Source organism: Poecilia formosa, unplaced genomic scaffold (genome assembly GCF_000485575.1).
Source record: "Poecilia formosa unplaced genomic scaffold, Poecilia_formosa-5.1.2 Scaffold296, whole genome shotgun sequence".
NCBI lineage: Eukaryota > Metazoa > Chordata > Actinopteri > Cyprinodontiformes > Poeciliidae > Poecilia > Poecilia formosa.
The window spans coordinates 37,300-54,838 of record NW_006800235.1 but is presented as its reverse complement, the minus strand read 5'-3'; the positions used below and the strand labels follow the sequence as shown (position 1 = coordinate 54,838).

At 35.7% G+C, this 17,539-nt stretch overlaps 1 protein-coding gene across 1 annotated transcript in view; it reads right to left on the bottom strand.

Moving 5' to 3' along the window:
- Positions 1-6,140: 6,140 nt before the first annotated feature.
- Positions 6,141-17,539, bottom strand: part of LOC103151905 (carbonyl reductase [NADPH] 1-like) — a 16,316-nt gene continuing 4,917 nt past the window's right edge. The window contains exons 2-5 of the mRNA XM_016681830.1: positions 16,937-17,121; positions 11,340-11,548; positions 7,553-7,605; positions 6,141-7,437 (exon numbers count right to left, since the gene is read on the bottom strand). Coding sequence (XP_016537316.1) covers positions 7,263-7,437; positions 7,553-7,605; positions 11,340-11,548; positions 16,937-17,121 — 622 coding nt within the window. The 3' untranslated portion in view covers positions 6,141-7,262. The remainder of the gene's footprint in view (positions 7,438-7,552; positions 7,606-11,339; positions 11,549-16,936; positions 17,122-17,539) is intronic.

Below are 17,539 nucleotides of genomic sequence, written 5' to 3'. Positions count from 1 at the left end.
CAAAATATTTTAATTACCTTGAACATCTTGTGTAATTCATCTTTCCATGTAATTGTAGCCTAAAACAATGTAAGTACTGTAGTGTAGTTATGCATGTAATGTACTAAATAGAGAAGTAGGAATAAAGAAGACTTTTAATTAAAATTGTACTTTATTAGTAGTAGCAGTAAATCAAAACTAAAAATTAAGTGTAATTTAAATACATTACTAATATATTAGCAGTATATTTAAAATATATTTAAAGTATATTAAAAGTATATTTTTAAGACAATTCTATGACAGAATTAGTTCACTCAAAATATATAAATAGTACATAAAAAAAGTATACTTAAAGTATACTAAGTACAACTTGAAGTTGTTCCAAAAAAGTATATTAACGTATACTAAGTATACTAAAAAATGTAATTTAATACTTTAAATACTATTAAAATATACTAAGCACAAAAAAGTTGTTCCAAAATAGTATAGTTTAAGTACATCAACCAAAGTATGCTAAAGTATGTTAAAATTTAATACACTAAAGTATACTTTTTTTTACTAGGGTCATTTCCGAAATACTACAACAGATCAAAATAGATTCGTTCTCTCCATTAACTACAGTTAAAATGCTTAGTAGAGAGGTAGTGAGTAGGGGTGCACCGATAAATCAGTTCCGATTTCCTTAACTTTAGACGGTTGGCCGATATTTACATGTCGTCCACAAATGTCTGAAAATCAGCCGCTATATTTAGTGACTTTTCCGACAAAAAGAGCTAAAGATAATTTGGCTCACTTGAACATGAGCTGAACCTTTAATGAGTTCCTGTGAGGGAGGAGCTGGTATCTCACTTCTTCAGATGAAGCGGTGTGTTTGTACCTCCTGGTTTGATGAGCGGCAGGAAATGAGTCAAGACATCTCTGGAAGCAAAGAAGTTAGTCCGTAGGGTCACTTCTGCCTGGACAGCCACTGGAGTCGTGTCTGCAGCTAAAGACAGTTTGTAAGATCTAAATGTCAGTCCCTTATTACACAGTGGATTAAAATAATATTCATGGCCTTGGATTTTTCAAAAACAATTTTGCCATTTTCATACAAATTATGATGCATTTTATTGCATTTTATTGTAATTTTATGTGACAAATCAACATAAAGGAGTGCATTTAAGGTTGTACTGATCCTCAATTTTCCCTTCGATATAATATCTGAGGTTTAGTACCGGCCAATACCGGTCCAATTCAGAAAAACAGCTGAATTGACTTAAACCGTTTCTTTTTTTTAAACACAGACAATAATCAATCAAGCAATCAACTTTTATTTGTATAGCACATTTCAGCAGCAAGGCATTTCAAAGTGCTTTACATCATTAAACACAAAAACACAGAGTCATGCAACATTGAATCAACAATCAAAAACATTAAATTTCCTGCCGAGTTGAAGTTCTGCCCTTATGGGAACCTCACCAAGCGCTTGAATCCAGGTTGGGATTCAAATCCCAGTTGTTGTTTATGTTCCATAAACAACTCTAAACAGGTGGGTTTTAAGTCGAGATTTAAAGGCACTCAGTGTTTCAGCTGTTTTACAGTTTTCTGGAAGTTTGTTCCAAATTTGTGGTGCATAGAAGCTGAATGCTGCTTCTCCTCATTTGGTTCTGGTTCTGGGGATGCAGAGCAGAACCAGAACCAGAAGACCTGAGGGGTCTGGAAGGTTGATAGAGCAACAGCAGTATCAACCTTTTGTTAGTTTAGCTGTTAGTTTAGTGATTTATAAACTAACAGCAATATTTTAAAGTCTATTCTCTGGGCTACAGGGAGCCAGTGTAGGGACTTTAAAACTGGTGTTATGTGCTCCATCTTCCTGGTTTTAGTCAGAACGCGAGCAGCAGCGTTCTGGATCAGCTGCAGCTGTTTGACTGATTTATTAGTCAGACCTGTGAAGACGCTGTTGCAGTAATCAATACGACTAAAGATAAACGCATGGATGAGTTTCTCTAGATCTCGCTGAGACATCAGTCCTCTAATCCTGGAGATGTTCTTCAGGTGATAGAAGGCCGACTTTGTGACTGACTTAATGTGGCTCTGAAGGTTCAGGTCAGAGGTCATCACTACTCCCAGGTTTCGGGGCTGATTGCTGGTTTTCAGTTGTAATAACTGAAGCTCTATATTGACTCTAGATCACTCCTCTTTAGGTCCAAAAGTTTTGTTTCAGTTCAGCTGGAGAAAGTTTTGGCCCATCCACACATTTATCTGTTCTAAGCATCTGTTCAGTGATTGGATGGGTTCAGAGTCACCTGGTGACATCATAATGTAGAGCTGTGTATCATCCGCGTAGTTATGGTAGCTGATCTTATTTCCTGTTATAACCTGAACTAGTGGGAGCATATAAATATTGAATAAGAGGGGTCCTAGGATTGAACCTTGGGGTACCTCTCATGTGACCTTTGACCTCTTTGATGAGAAGTTTCTGATTGAAACAAAGAAGTCCCTGTTCTTTATGTAAGATTCAAACCAGTTGAGCACTGGACCGGAGAGTCCGACCCAACTCTCCAGTCGATTCGGTAAAATGTCGTGGTCAACAGTGTCAAAAGCTGCACTGAGGTCCAACAGAACCAGCACTGTGGTTCTCCCACAGCCTGTATTTATATGGATGTCATTGAACACTTTGACTAGGCCAGTCTCTGTGCTGTGGTGAGATTGGAAACCAGACTGGAAGGAGTCAAAGTGGTTGGATATCGTTAGGAAGCTATAATGTACTGAATTAAAATTTATTTGATAGCTATGCACCAGTACAGCACATTTACATACACCAACAGCTTCAGACGTTTGTCCCAACATGTAAAAACAACACTACTTTAATTTGTTCAGTCAGTGTGATGAGGAGTAGAACAGCCAATGTAAATGAATAATGAAAAAATGAAACTGACTAAAACAATAGGTTGGCTACCTTGGTCAAACATGTAAAAAACAAACTGTAACAAACCTTTCAAATGATTCAGAAAGTGCAATTAGGAATTCTAAATATAATGTAAAATAAATAAGTAATAATAAAGGGTGATGTTGCTCAGAGCACAAAGCATAGAATTAGACTGAATAGATCTGCCTTTATGAATCGGGCACATTATCACTGATACCCGATCTAGATTTTTTTTCAATATCAGGACCAATGCAGATATTGATATATGGGATCAGTGAATCTTTAGCATTAATGTGACATGGAAGGAAATGATACTATGCTTTTAATTGTTTTGTTTTTTGCTGCTGTCTTTTTGTTTTGCTTTGGAGAAGAAAAACATCCCCATAACTTGATGTTGCCACCACCATATTTCAAGGTAAGGATGGTTGTGTTCAGACCGGTGTGAAGTGCGCAGCATTTGGCATCGCAACAGAAGGATTTTGATCTCATCTATACTAAACACTTTCCTCCAAAGGTTTGCTGTTTCCCCTACAAGAATTTCTTCCTTCTGCTCTTCAAAGCAGGGATTTGTGGAAAGTATGATTAATTATGTGACTGATTCTCTCAAACAGAAGCTGCTCTCTTACCTTTGAACGCTATCGCGGCGTTATTAATTAGGATGTCCACTCCTCCGTACTTCTCCTTGAAGAAAGCAGCAGCTGTTTTAATGCTGTTCAGGTCGTTGATGTTCAGCTGGTGAAACAGGGGCTTCAGCCCCTCCAAGGCCAGAGACTCTACGGCCACCTGACCTCGACCACTGCAAAACATTGGCCAATAAGGTTCGGACTAAAACTCTGCTCTGGTTGATCATTTTCAGTGTTCAGTCTTTCCATTATTCACCACATCGGAACTGGAAATGTTAGCCATTTTTAGGAAATGTCAAAGTTAAGGGAATAATCTAAATTCTCTAGAGTAATAAACAAAGATCAAAAAACACAATTAAAGGGAAGACTGCTGGCTTCATAGTGGTCTAGGACAGTGTTTTTCAACCACTGTTCCGCGGCACACTAGTGTGCCGTGAGTGATCGTCAGGTGTACCGTGGAAATTATTCAATTTCACCTACGGTACCGTATTTTCCGGACTATAAGCTGCTACTTTTTTCCTAAATTTTGAACCATGTTGATTGTAGCCCGGTGCGGTTTTTCTGTGTATTTTTCTTCAACCACCAGGGGGCTCTCTAGCAGGAAGTGAATCATTAGAAGTCAAAATTGTAAATCAAAGAAGAACGCGTTGATTTTCATTNATTTGTACCCCCCATGGCTTCATACTTTGTAGAACCACCTTTTGCTGAACTTACAGCTGCAAGTCTTTTGGGAGACTGTAGTCTGTAGCAGCTTTGTTCATGTTTTAATTCAACTCAATTCAAAAATACCTTGTTGAGCCATTTTGGCTCAACAAGGCTCCCAAACTATGGGGCAAGCCCTAGGGGGCACGCCCCACAGTTTGGGAACCTCTGATCTACTGGAAGATAACATAATGTGAGAATAATTTTTGCACATTTTGCTCTCCACATACTTTTTAGCTAGAGTGCAACAAATAATGCAGAGGAGACAAAAGTGTCAGTGAGAGAAAAAATTACTCATAAGGGAACAACCTACGCTGTGAAAGAAAGACGGTGCCTTATGGATTTCTAAGAAGGAGAAATGTTGGTCTGGATTTGGTCCCTAAAACCTCAAATTCAAGGATAAATTTCCTTGAACTTATCTAAAAAAAAAGACTAGAATTTGCTCATAAAAAGCCTTTTTTCTTCTCATGTATTGAGATTATGAAGTGATTTTTGTGTATCATCTGTGCCTTGATGTTGTAAAATTTCTAAAGGAAAATAGGCTTTTCTAAAATATTTAATCCAAAAAACTAGCTTTCCTATTAATAATTTACTTATTGCTAAAGGTTTTGTAAGTCATTCATCAGCAATCCTAATAGGTTAGTTATCAAAAACTGTCAAAGTCAAGATGTCGTCTCCAGTCAATAAATCTTTCATGAGGAATTTGCAAATTAATCTGTTCATTTTGTAGTAGCACATTTTAATATGTTACCCATAAATGGATTTTATGCCCTGCGGTCTTTTTCAAATGGTCAAAAAGTCAAAGTCAAAGTGGTGTGTAGCTAATTAAAGAGCATGAACTACAGTGTGATGCTAAAGGAGAATTTTCTGCAATCTGGGAATCGACACAATATTGTTATTGGGTCATAAATAATTTATTATTGCACTTTTGAATCATCATTCATGTGTTACATTCTAATGAACCGGGATATAAAGCATGTGAAAAGTTACTTATGACAGGTTAGTCATTGATAGGCAAATTAGGTTAATGGACTTCAGCTGCATCACAGGTTCACAGTTTAACAAACCTGAAATAGGCTAAACGTTACCCAGAAGACTTTCTTTACAATATGTGTAGTTTGTAACTTTGATAAAAGTAGATATGGGTTTAGTAAATATGTCTATTTCTGAAAATCTATCTGCTTTTTAACCAAAAGCCAGGTCATATGGCACTCTTCCATAGTGACTTTATACTTTGCTGTTTATAACTTTGTTTTAAAAGCTAGACAGGGCTGCAGACCCTGGTGGCTAAGGAACATTAAAACTCTCAACAGAAGCTGAAAAAAAGCAGTCGCAATTTTCTTGTCATGGAAATAATAAAAATTTGTGAGAAAATAAATTTATACGGTAAAAAATACCAGATAGCCTAGCTCTGTTTATATGCTAATGTTAGCATACTTTTAGCATGTAGCCAGCTAGTTGCTACAGGAAAATAAAAAAGACAGGATAAAATGTTCCCAAGTTGTGTTTGAATTGTCCGTTCACTTATTTTTTAGTACACAGCACAGTAAGTCAACCATTTTGTAGTCAGGTCTCAAAATCACATCTTAACACTAGACTTTGGAGGTCATGGTGATGGTGTGTAGCATTGGCAGCATACACATATAGATATTTAAAATGCCACAGCGTGGTAATGTTGTGTTCTTTTTAAACTGTGAAACTTTCTGATTAAAAACAACAATAAATCTTTTGGAAGTTTTTGTCCAGTTGAATGCCTAAGGTCAAACAAAGTTTAAGATCCGACAGAAATAGCACAGGAAAATACAACATGCAGTTTTTAAGTAATGGAAAGGGTTACATGTAGTGCAAAAAAAAACAAAACATGGAACCAACTGGGCCATGCTGGGAAATACCCAATACCTAGATCACAAATTAATTGTGCTCAATTTCATGACCCACATTGAAGCGGTAACTGTAAATTGCAAAATACATCAAATGTATTATTATTTATTTATTATTATTATTAGTTCCTTAGAATTTAGTAGAACGTGTCTAACATGAAACAGGCTAAATAAGCTAATTATTAGCAATGTCGTCCCATTGGATATAAGCACTTTTTTATATTAAAATCAGCATCCATGTTATAAACTGTCATTTATGCTAAAAATGACACAGATAAATGAGTTATAGAGAAACAAGGCCTCTTGTCCACCCTAATAATGTGCTGCACGTAATCAAAGTTGTTATTGATGACTGTATTAGTTTTGTCACTTGTGAATTTACCACTGAGGGAATTCCCAACTACAGGATCAATAAAGTAATTATAATGCCCGTCCAGCGCTTACAAACAATGACAGTGGCGGTCATTATGATCATCAAAGGGAGGGTGAGGGAAATTCCTCTGGCAGACAGCAGAGATTAGAGGATTATCTTTCCCCTCTGTCTCTGGCCGTCACCACACTGCTCCCACGCAACGGATTAGTTTTTATCTACAAGGCAATCGGGGCTTTACTCTTGTCTGACAAGACTACAACTCCCACTGTTACACGTAATGTACATCAGCACCATGCTGGCTCACAATCTGCTGGGGTACTGACTCAACGGGAGAATAGATGGAGCAGAGATGATTTACAAGATTTTAACCAGAAACAGTTTGAAGGCATCTGAATGAGGTTGTTTCGTCTGACATATTTGTCTTTGGCATAAAACACAGCATTTAAGAATTTATTTTATTGTTATGTGTGTGTGCAAGTAACAGCCAATGCCAGAATCCAAGATGTCAAACGGGAGAGAAAAGTCTAAGGGAGCCAACTTTTCCCTTGACCTTTCCGCCGTACTATATCTGTGATGTCCAATGAGAACACTTTGGGGATATCTTGGTAAAGCCTATTGCTTGTGTTGTTGTAGTGACTTTTTTGTGAAACTTTGCAGTTTATGGTGTTGTTGGTAAGAAGGTTCTTTTGTACCTTTTGTCCCTTTTGTACCTTTGTATCTTTCAGTAACTGGTTTCAACCCCTTCTTAAAAAATGAACAGATTGTTGCCTATGTGAAGACTTAAATTCATCCAGTGTTCACCACGGTTGAACTTTCTTGTCAGAGACAAACTTTCCGTGAGGTTCCATAGTTTCAGGTGGCAGAAGGGCCAGATATGCCAGTGTGACGGCGCCCTCGTCTGGTGACTTGGCTGCTCTCTCACCGGCCATGTCGGTGCGTACCCATCCTGGACAGCAAGCGTTCAGCAAGATATGAGAAAAAGAGTTTAAAAAAAACACGAGTGAGCCCAAAACATGACTGAAGAACCAGATAAAAAGCGAAGTATTATAAAATATAACATTTAGAAGATGTTTTGTTTTTCTTTACCCCGTCATTTGGCCTGTCCTTGGACAGACGTCGAGCCAGGATCATGGACAGAGTCTGGAGCAAAACAAACATCGGAAGTTCCTTAAACGAAGTTGAGTAATACTGTCGGATTGGCCCAGCATTAGAATATTTTAATATTACGAAAAAACTTAAGTTTCTAAACTGATTGTAACAGGTGGATGACCAAACAACCATGCACACACACTCACACCTAGGGACAATTTAGAGAAACCAGTTAACCATGAAACCAGTTAGTTATGTTTTTGGACTGTGGGAGGAAGCCGGAGTACCCAGAGAGAACCCACGCATGCACAGGGAGAACATGCAAACTCCTTGCGTAGTGGTTATAAAACTATTTTAGAAACTAAAAGGGAAAACAAGATCTAGTGATCTGCGATCGATTATTTTGGTCTTTCAAGTTCAGCGCTACAAGCCGATACAGTAAAAAGTAGCCTAAGTTTAAAATGTATTTTCTTTAATGTTACTTTTCCGGTTATGTTCGTTTATAATTCTTGAAAAGTTCAACCCTTTTAGATTTTAAGTTTTGAGAGTTTGTTAATCGTTTGAGTCTCGATTGGTTTTGTCTGATCGGATGTAGGGGAACGCCACGCTTCTGCTCCTCCATTACAACACTGGAGACGAGAGCAGTAACATTGTGTCCGTGTTTTCATTATTCCGCTTTACAGAGGCGTAGCACTTGCAGAAAGACCCCGGGTTGGGAATCGAACCCAGAACCTTCTTGCTGCAAGGCAATAGCTCTACCAACTGCACCACTGTGCAGCCCATGTTGAATGTATTGTGTAATAAAAAAATAAAGTTATCTACAAATAAAACATTTAAAACAAAAGCAAACAAAAGAACTCTAATAAAGTATATTTACACATTCAGGGAGTGGATGGAAGCATAAACTTATTTTTACACCCACCCCTATGACATCAATAACATCACCAATAAATCATCAATAAATTACTATTCATGTTAACTTGGTTATAACCATGGCTGAAAGTAGTTTTAAATTCTTGCCTGTACAATGACGAAAATATTCAGTGGCTCATTGTGCAAACCAAACCAAATAAAAACATTAATATTTTACTGTACTATAATATTCTTTCTTAGTATTTTCTACATCTACATCTATGACAACAATACTTTTAACATGTTCAAATTCTTTCTACATCAACATGGTATAATGCAGTAATGATAGACAACTTCATTAAATAGTAACAATAACATTGATAAAAGCAGTAATGNATGTAAAATGTGATAAAAATACATTTTTGTGTTTATTTGATTCCTATTCAAGACACTTTGATAAGAATGACTATATATATATAATATAGGCGGCTACAGAGTATCTTTGTTTACATTTTTGGTTGGTGGTGTGCCTCAAGATTTTTTCAATTAAAACAGTGTACCTTAGCTCAAAAAAGGTTGAAAAACACTGGTCTATGATAAACAACAACCAGACAAACTGCAGAAAAAGCTGATCATTCCAGGTTTTTTCTGCAATTTTGTATCAAAACATATTAAAAGAAAGTTGAGTGGAAGGAAAAAGACAAAAAGAGAATTAAGTAATAGTAATAGTTACATAAGTGTACCTACACATCTCTAGCGGTGAGGTAGACGTCCCCCTGCCACTGTTTGCAGAGCGCTCGGACGACGGCTAGTCCCACTCCCTTGTTGCTTCCTGTCACCACGGCAACTTTGGTCAACATGTCTATCTGGAGAGACCTGGCAACGGACAAAAACCAGATGTGTTAGGACCGCAATGAATAGCAGAGAACAGCAGCAAGAGAATTTAAACTTTATCTCAGATGAGTCATATCAGGATGTAGGTGGGCTGACTGAAGTTTTGCCAGGTCATGGTGAATAAGGTTGGAAAATAGGGAAAGAGAGACAAATTAAGGTACAAAAAGCATGCTTTTAATGTTGTTAAGTACATTAAAAGTTAGCAACTTTTAATGTTAACTTTAAAAGTTGTTAAAGTTAACATTAACTTTAACAAATTAGTGTTAAAGTTAATGTTAAAGTCTCCTTCTCCAACTAATAACATAGTTGTTGACTAATGTTATTAGTCAACATTAAAAACAACAGATCATTTATTAGATGATCTGTTGATGTCAAGCAAAGAAAAATGAATTAGTTAGGTAGTTTAATTGTAAATACTTGCAAAGTGAAGCCATCAGCATGAGGGTCAAGGTTTATAGCCTGCACGCAAATTTAAAAAAATGGTTTCACAATGGTTTAATCTTTAATTTCATAATTAAAGATTAACTTTTCAAACAAGAAGTGAATAAATAAAGGCTTCATTAAACACTTAAAAAAAAAACAAGATTATTAAAGGCCTTGAAAATATTCTTTTTTTAAATTTTGTCATTACAAACATGGAAGTTAGTGTTTTTTATTTTGGTTTTATGCAGAGGTTTCTGGGGTATTCCCGACTGTTCTTTCTATATATCACTAATCTGAATATAATACTTGAAGTTTATGGAACAGCATCAAGGTGAACCTACACATTCTAATACAAAGAGCCATATGATGTATCTAGCGCACTCTGCACTCATAATTAGTTATAGACAAACAAGAAGGAAGTAGTTAAGAGTTACGTGAAGGAAAATAATTAACTCGGTCCTCATGTTTGACACCTGACAGGTATAAACGCTATAGTGAACTGCTGTTGTCTTAGTCCATCCATTCAGGGCCGTGCAGAGACCACTAAAGGGGCAGGTGCTCAAAAAAAAAGGGACACATCTTACCGCATTCTAGGACAGAATATGAACGAAGCCACACAGCTTTCAGAGTTTAATAAACAATGATAAATTACAAAATTGTGAGATATATAATCAAAGCTAAGGAAAATCTCTATATAGAGCATACAACTATGCTATTTTATTAGTAATTTCTTTCTGCAGGTCTATTTTGTTATAGGAAAGTATTGCAATATTTAAACCCGCAATTTAGCAAGATATGTAAATCAGAGCTAGACCACCAGACATATTTTGTCTTTACAGAATTACACAATTAAAAAAATAAACAAGGGCACAATGCAACCTTTTAGTGTACTGTAATATATAAAAAACTTANATTTAAAACAAAAGCAAACAAAAGAACTCTAATAAAGTATATTCACACATTCAGGGAGTGGATGGAAGCATAAACTTATTTTTACACCCACCCCTATGACATCAATAACATCACCAATAAATCATCAATAAATTACTATTCATGTTAACTTGGTTATAACCATGGCTGAAAGTAGTTTTAAATTCTTGCCTGTACAATGACGAAAATATTCAGTGGCTCATTGTGCAAACCAAACCAAATAAAAACATTAATATTTTACTGTACTATAATATTCTTTCTTAGTATTTTCTACATCTACATCTATGACAACAATACTTTTAACATGTTCAAATTCTTTCTACATCAACATGGTATAATGCAGTAATGATAGACAACTTCATTAAATAGTAACAATAACATTGATAAAAGCAGTAATGACAGTAATTATTTTTCATACTGACCATCTTAAAAACTTTTAAATTCAAATGATGAAGTCCTTCCTTTTGTTAAGCAAAGCTTTTTTTTAGTTTTTGGCATTAAACAAAATCATTTTCTGAGTGTTTGTATTTACATGGTGCAATATAATTTGGTAAATTAAGCAGACATTTTAAAATTTTTCTATCACATCAAACACGGTGATGTGAGTCCAGTCACATCAGTGGCGTTACAAAACTGATCCTACAATTTGTTTTTAGTGCAAAAGAATCAATGAAAACAGATCTTACAGTCAGTCCCAGTTTCGACACGCCATATGGCATTTCGGGCCAGCCGTCTTGCTTGTGCTCTCCTTTCTTGGCCTTGTCGACGAATCGCTGCATCAGGCCCACCAGCTCGTCCTCTGTGATGTCGTCGCTACGGAAACGCTGCTGGAGCTCCAGGCTGCACTTGTTTAGAGTATGGGGACCAACAAAGCTCGATACGTTCACCACACGACCTATAAGCGAATGCAGAGATGACTTATAGGTCCGTGTATTTTCAGGCAGTTTTGTTTTTTTCGTTTTAAATGAAAAATGAGAAAACGAAAATAGACTCGTTTTTTCGTTTATAAAATCAAAATCGGAAATTGGATTTTTTTCCCATTTAGTGCCCAAAACGAAAATGGAAAAATGGATAACGAGCTGTCAATTTCGATTTTCATTATTTCATTTTTGACAAGTAGTCTGACCCGGAAGTCCTCTCTGTCCGGTACAGTTTGTTTTTGTAAACTCTTCCAAATCGGCATGTAATTAATTTGATCATGACACCTTCACACAGGAAGCCTTATGGTCCAACTTTGTTTTGTATATGAAGCTAATGGCTTCTAAATGCAGCTTCCGACTCAGTAAATGGCGAAAGGGCTAGTCCGCCCAATTTTTTTTACCAACCTTCATTCTGCTGTGGTTTAAAAAGACGCTCAAAGCGCGACTAGAACATTCTGCCCAACGTCGTCATTCAAATCCTATTGCTTTTTAAGTTTTTCCTTTTTGAATAGCATTAGCAATTATAATCCGGTATGTTATGAACAAGTATGGACAAAATGTTATCCAAAATATAAAAATGTATCTATTTCTACCAGGTAGGAAATGTTTGAAATAATGTGCCAATTAGATAATTAAAAGCTTAACTAAATAAATATTTTCCTACGGAAGAGGATTTGGGAAAGAAAACAGGTAATCATTCTGGCTTTAACCTAAAAAAAAACATCTTGCACATCAGTTGGTGTTAGAAAAATGTTATAGGCCCCTTATCCTCTTCTGTTGTTTAACACCACACAATATTTTTTTCACATTTTTATAAGTATGACTGTCCAATTAGAAATGAAAACCTTTGTCCCCTTCATGAGACTATTTACTTATAACGTATTGGTCTCAACTGACTAAACATAATGAACAACTTGTGAGTTGATTCTTTCCATTATTTCTTACCACTGGATTTATAAGCAAGAAACATTAAAACATTTATTTCATATTTAATTTGTATCAATCTATATGTAGTCAGAGCTTTAAACTCAAATCTTACAAAATAAACAGAGACAAAATGTTTTCATAAAAATGTATTTATTACAATAACATACAAGCAGATAATCAGCCAATGTTTGGGGAATCATGAAAAAATATTCCTATAATTTATGTTTAAAAAAGATGAGGAGACAATTAAGAAGACGATGTCAGGAGGAGGAAGATGATCACTGGGAGATTCTGGGAAGCTGCATCCAAACCTGGAGCTGAGGCCTCTCCTCCTAAGAGCTGCCTGTATGAAACAACAAAAAAATAAATATTAAAAAAGTTCACACTACACGTAAGAAGCCAAATCACAGGGAAGAATACATTTCACACACACACAAATAATATGAATTTACAAACTACAAAAGAATCAGAGGAAGGGAATATTAACAACTGGTATTGGAAGAGAACACTGTGTCAAGGTTTAGCAGATAACATCTTCAGAAGTATCAAATTCTCCAGAGAGGAATATTATATTTTGACACACGTATCAAACAGTATATATGCAAACACATTAAACATTTCATGTCACACTTTGAAACGCTAAGATCAGATATCAAGCAGCAGAATACGACAAGGTGACTTGTCGAGATCAGGCCGCGGTTAGCGGGGTAAACAGACTCCACCCGCCCGCTGAGCCTGGTGCCGCCGGGACCCGTTAGCGAAGCTGCGCTGCTCCGAAAACTCTGGAGTACATTTCAAAGAAACTGCATGAACTACATGCGTAAATGAAGCTATGAGGGCTACTTTCTAGCCTCAAAACACCTTAAATCAACTTTTTGTGACAAACTTACCTCCATTTATCGCTGCTGGTGGCGCAGTGCAATGGTAGCCATCTTGCTGATCCAGAAAAGAGACGGGTATGGCTGCAGGATGGTTTGGAAAGCCACTACCCCGTGCTCTGACTTTTCAAAATAAAAAACTAAACTAAAAACTCAGGCCAACCATTTTTCTCGGTGACCAGATGTCCGGTATTATTTGTTTCTCATAGGAGCATTACTTAAACTGACTTGCGGCTGGCAGAAAATATATAGCCAGTATATAGCCTGAAACCTGAAAGGAACAAGCTTGTCTCCCTTCAGCCTGCATAATGTGTGTGATACGGTCCCTGTGTAAGCCGGACAGAGAGAACTTATGGGACAGACCGCTTGTCAAAAATGAAATAATGAAAATCGAAATTGAACGCTCGTTTTTTTCCATTTTCGTTTTGTGCACTAAATGGGAAATCGGATAACGAGCAAAAATCCGATTTTCGATTTGGTTTTCTAAATGGAAAACGAAAAACGAGTCTATTTCCGTTTTCTCAATTTTCATTAATTAATGCAGTATATTTATACTACCTATAAATATATCTGAAGTACTAAAAGTATGCTTGTACCAATTTCGAAATTATAACTTTAAACGCACTTAAACATAATTGTACCAAAATACACTTTTAATATATTAAGTAAAAGTATACTTTAAGTGAACAAAACATATATTTGCCAAAGTGTAAATAAACACTTGTTCAAGTATATTTAAAATATATTTAAAATATATTTTGTGTATATTTTAAAATATATGCTCAAAATATATATTTTTTTAAATTCACTTAACACTTTTAAATTATTAATTTCACTATGTTTTAAATTACATCTCAGTGTAAATTTTAGGCTAATAAAGTATGCCTTTTTTTACTTTCTTTATTTAACCAGGTGAACCCCATTGAGATTTTCATTTTCAAGAGGGACCTGGGCAGAAGTCTGCAACACGCAGCAACCTGATTACAAAATAAAAGTAATTAATACATATGCAGAAGTATGTCTTTTAGGCACCTATAAAGTACTTTTCATATAATTTTTAGGCATACATTTTAAGCACCTAAAAAGTATGCCTTTTTAGGTGCCTTAATATTTTACTATTTTTGTTAAAATTGCAAAGAATAAAAAAATATAATCATGATGTAATGTTGTCTAAGAAAGTACCCAATCCATTTTCAGATGTGTGATGTAAAACCTTATAATCAACGGCATTAGCTCCAGTTCACACTCCAGACCAGATGGTGGCGGTATTGCACAATTTCATTTAAAACAAACAAAAAAATGCCATAAAGAAAAGAAAAAAACTGGAACGCAGGGAAGATAACAGACGCTGTCCAAATTCGCCATTTTTACTCGCATAATATTGCCTTAAAAGTAGAGAGGGCCTTGACAATAGTTACTAATTTTGGTAAATTCAAGCTGGTGACGTCCTAGTCCGAGTTAGACGACAACACAACTGGACAACAACCGATGGAAATGAAATGAGTGTCACAAAAGGAGGCCGGAGGGACGAAGGCTGCTAACGTGGTGCTAGCTAGTGGTAAGTTTGCTTACCACTAGCTAGCACAGGTTGGGCATAGGTTGTGCTTTGCAGGGACAAAGCACAACCTATGTTTTGAGGCCTTAGTCCTTATGCCTGTGGTCGCAGGTTCGATTCCCGACCTGGCGACATTTGCCGCATGTCTTCCCCCTCTCTCATAACCCTTTTTCCTGTCAAACTACTTTCTAATAAAGGCCACTAGAGCCAACAAAACCTTTAAAAGAAAAATAATTATTTTATCAATTTTATTGTGACTTGTATGATTATTACTATAGCAATTATTCAGCTTCATGTTATAAATGCATGGAGGCTGTTTGTTGCCACTTATACTTTTATTCATAAACTTAACCTGGTTTTAATTAAGCTCCATATGACAAAGAGACTTTGATATTGTGAGGTTGTTGTTATAACTTGTTCATCAATGTTTTTATCTTCAACATATGTTTGCAGTCTAAGCAAATGAAGATGAAAGAGGAAGCCAGAGAAATCAGGTGTTAGGAAGCCTAAAGACTTTCCTGTCTCAGAAGAAGCTCTGGCTCCACCAGCTCTGAGGATGAACCTCCACATCGTCTTCATAATGTAAATTTATTTAATGAGGAGCTGGTTACATTTTCATCTCAAAAACTGGTGTGTTACCAACACCAAATGCTTAATAAACATGATTTGATTTAAATATAGCTGGACAGAATTTGTTGTTGGCTTTCAGGGCCCTGTAATGGACTGGTGACCTGTCCAGGGTGAACCCTGCCTCTCATCTGATGACTGCTGGAGATGGGCACCACCAGCCCCCGTCACTCATGTTAGGAACATACCAACAGTGTCATGAAGTGTCAGTCAGTAAATAATGACAATTTTAATGAGAATTTGCTTTAAAAGTTGGATGAAAGGTTTTATGTTATGTTTATGACAGTGTCGTGTCAGTCTTATGCACACCCCATCAAATAAAGTGTTACCAAAATGGTAATATATTGAAAGCACAATGTAATTATAATTTTTGTTCTTTAAAGTAATAACTTTCATGGTTTTTTTGTCACACTTAAATTTTCATGTTCATTGTGTTCACTTTTGATATGTAAACTGAATTTATGTAAAGCTCATAAAGTTGTGAGTAAAATTGGACAATTTTAAAATATCAGTAATAAAACAAAATATTTTAATTACCTTGAACATCTTGTGTAATTCATCTTTCCATGTAATTGTAGCCTAAAACAATGTAAGTACTGTAGTGTAGTTATGCATGTAATGTACTAAATAGAGAAGTAGGAATAAAGAAGACTTTTAATTAAAATTGTACTTTATTAGTAGTAGCAGTAAATCAAAACTAAAAATTAAGTGTAATTTAAATACATTACTAATATATTAGCAGTATATTTAAAATATATTTAAAGTATATTAAAAGTATATTTTTAAGACAATTCTATGACAGAATTAGTTCACTCAAAATATATAAATAGTACATAAAAAAAGTATACTTAAAGTATACTAAGTACAACTTGAAGTTGTTCCAAAAAAGTATATTAACGTATACTAAGTATACTAAAAAATGTAATTTAATACTTTAAATACTATTAAAATATACTAAGCACAAAAAAGTTGTTCCAAAATAGTATAGTTTAAGTACATCAACCAAAGTATGCTAAAGTATGTTAAAATTTAATACACTAAAGTATACTTTTTTTTACTAGGGTCATTTCCGAAATACTACAACAGATCAAAATAGATTCGTTCTCTCCATTAACTACAGTTAAAATGCTTAGTAGAGAGGTAGTGAGTAGGGGTGCACCGATAAATCAGTTCCGATTTCCTTAACTTTAGACGGTTGGCCGATATTTACATGTCGTCCACAAATGTCTGAAAATCAGCCGCTATATTTAGTGACTTTTCCGACAAAAAGAGCTAAAGATAATTTGGCTCACTTGAACATGAGCTGAACCTTTAATGAGTTCCTGTGAGGGAGGAGCTGGTATCTCACTTCTTCAGATGAAGCGGTGTGTTTGTACCTCCTGGTTTGATGAGCGGCAGGAAATGAGTCAAGACATCTCTGGAAGCAAAGAAGTTAGTCCGTAGGGTCACTTCTGCCTGGACAGCCACTGGAGTCGTGTCTGCAGCTAAAGACAGTTTGTAAGATCTAAATGTCAGTCCCTTATTACACAGTGGATTAAAATAATATTCATGGCCTTGGATTTTTCAAAAACAATTTTGCCATTTTCATACAAATTATGATGCATTTTATTGCATTTTATTGTAATTTTATGTGACAAATCAACATAAAGGAGTGCATTTAAGGTTGTACTGATCCTCAATTTTCCCTTCGATATAATATCTGAGGTTTAGTACCGGCCAATACCGGTCCAATTCAGAAAAACAGCTGAATTGACTTAAACCGTTTCTTTTTTTTAAACACAGACAATAATCAATCAAGCAATCAACTTTTATTTGTATAGCACATTTCAGCAGCAAGGCATTTCAAAGTGCTTTACATCATTAAACACAAAAACACAGAGTCATGCAACATTGAATCAACAATCAAAAACATTAAATTTCCTGCCGAGTTGAAGTTCTGCCCTTATGGGAACCTCACCAAGCGCTTGAATCCAGGTTGG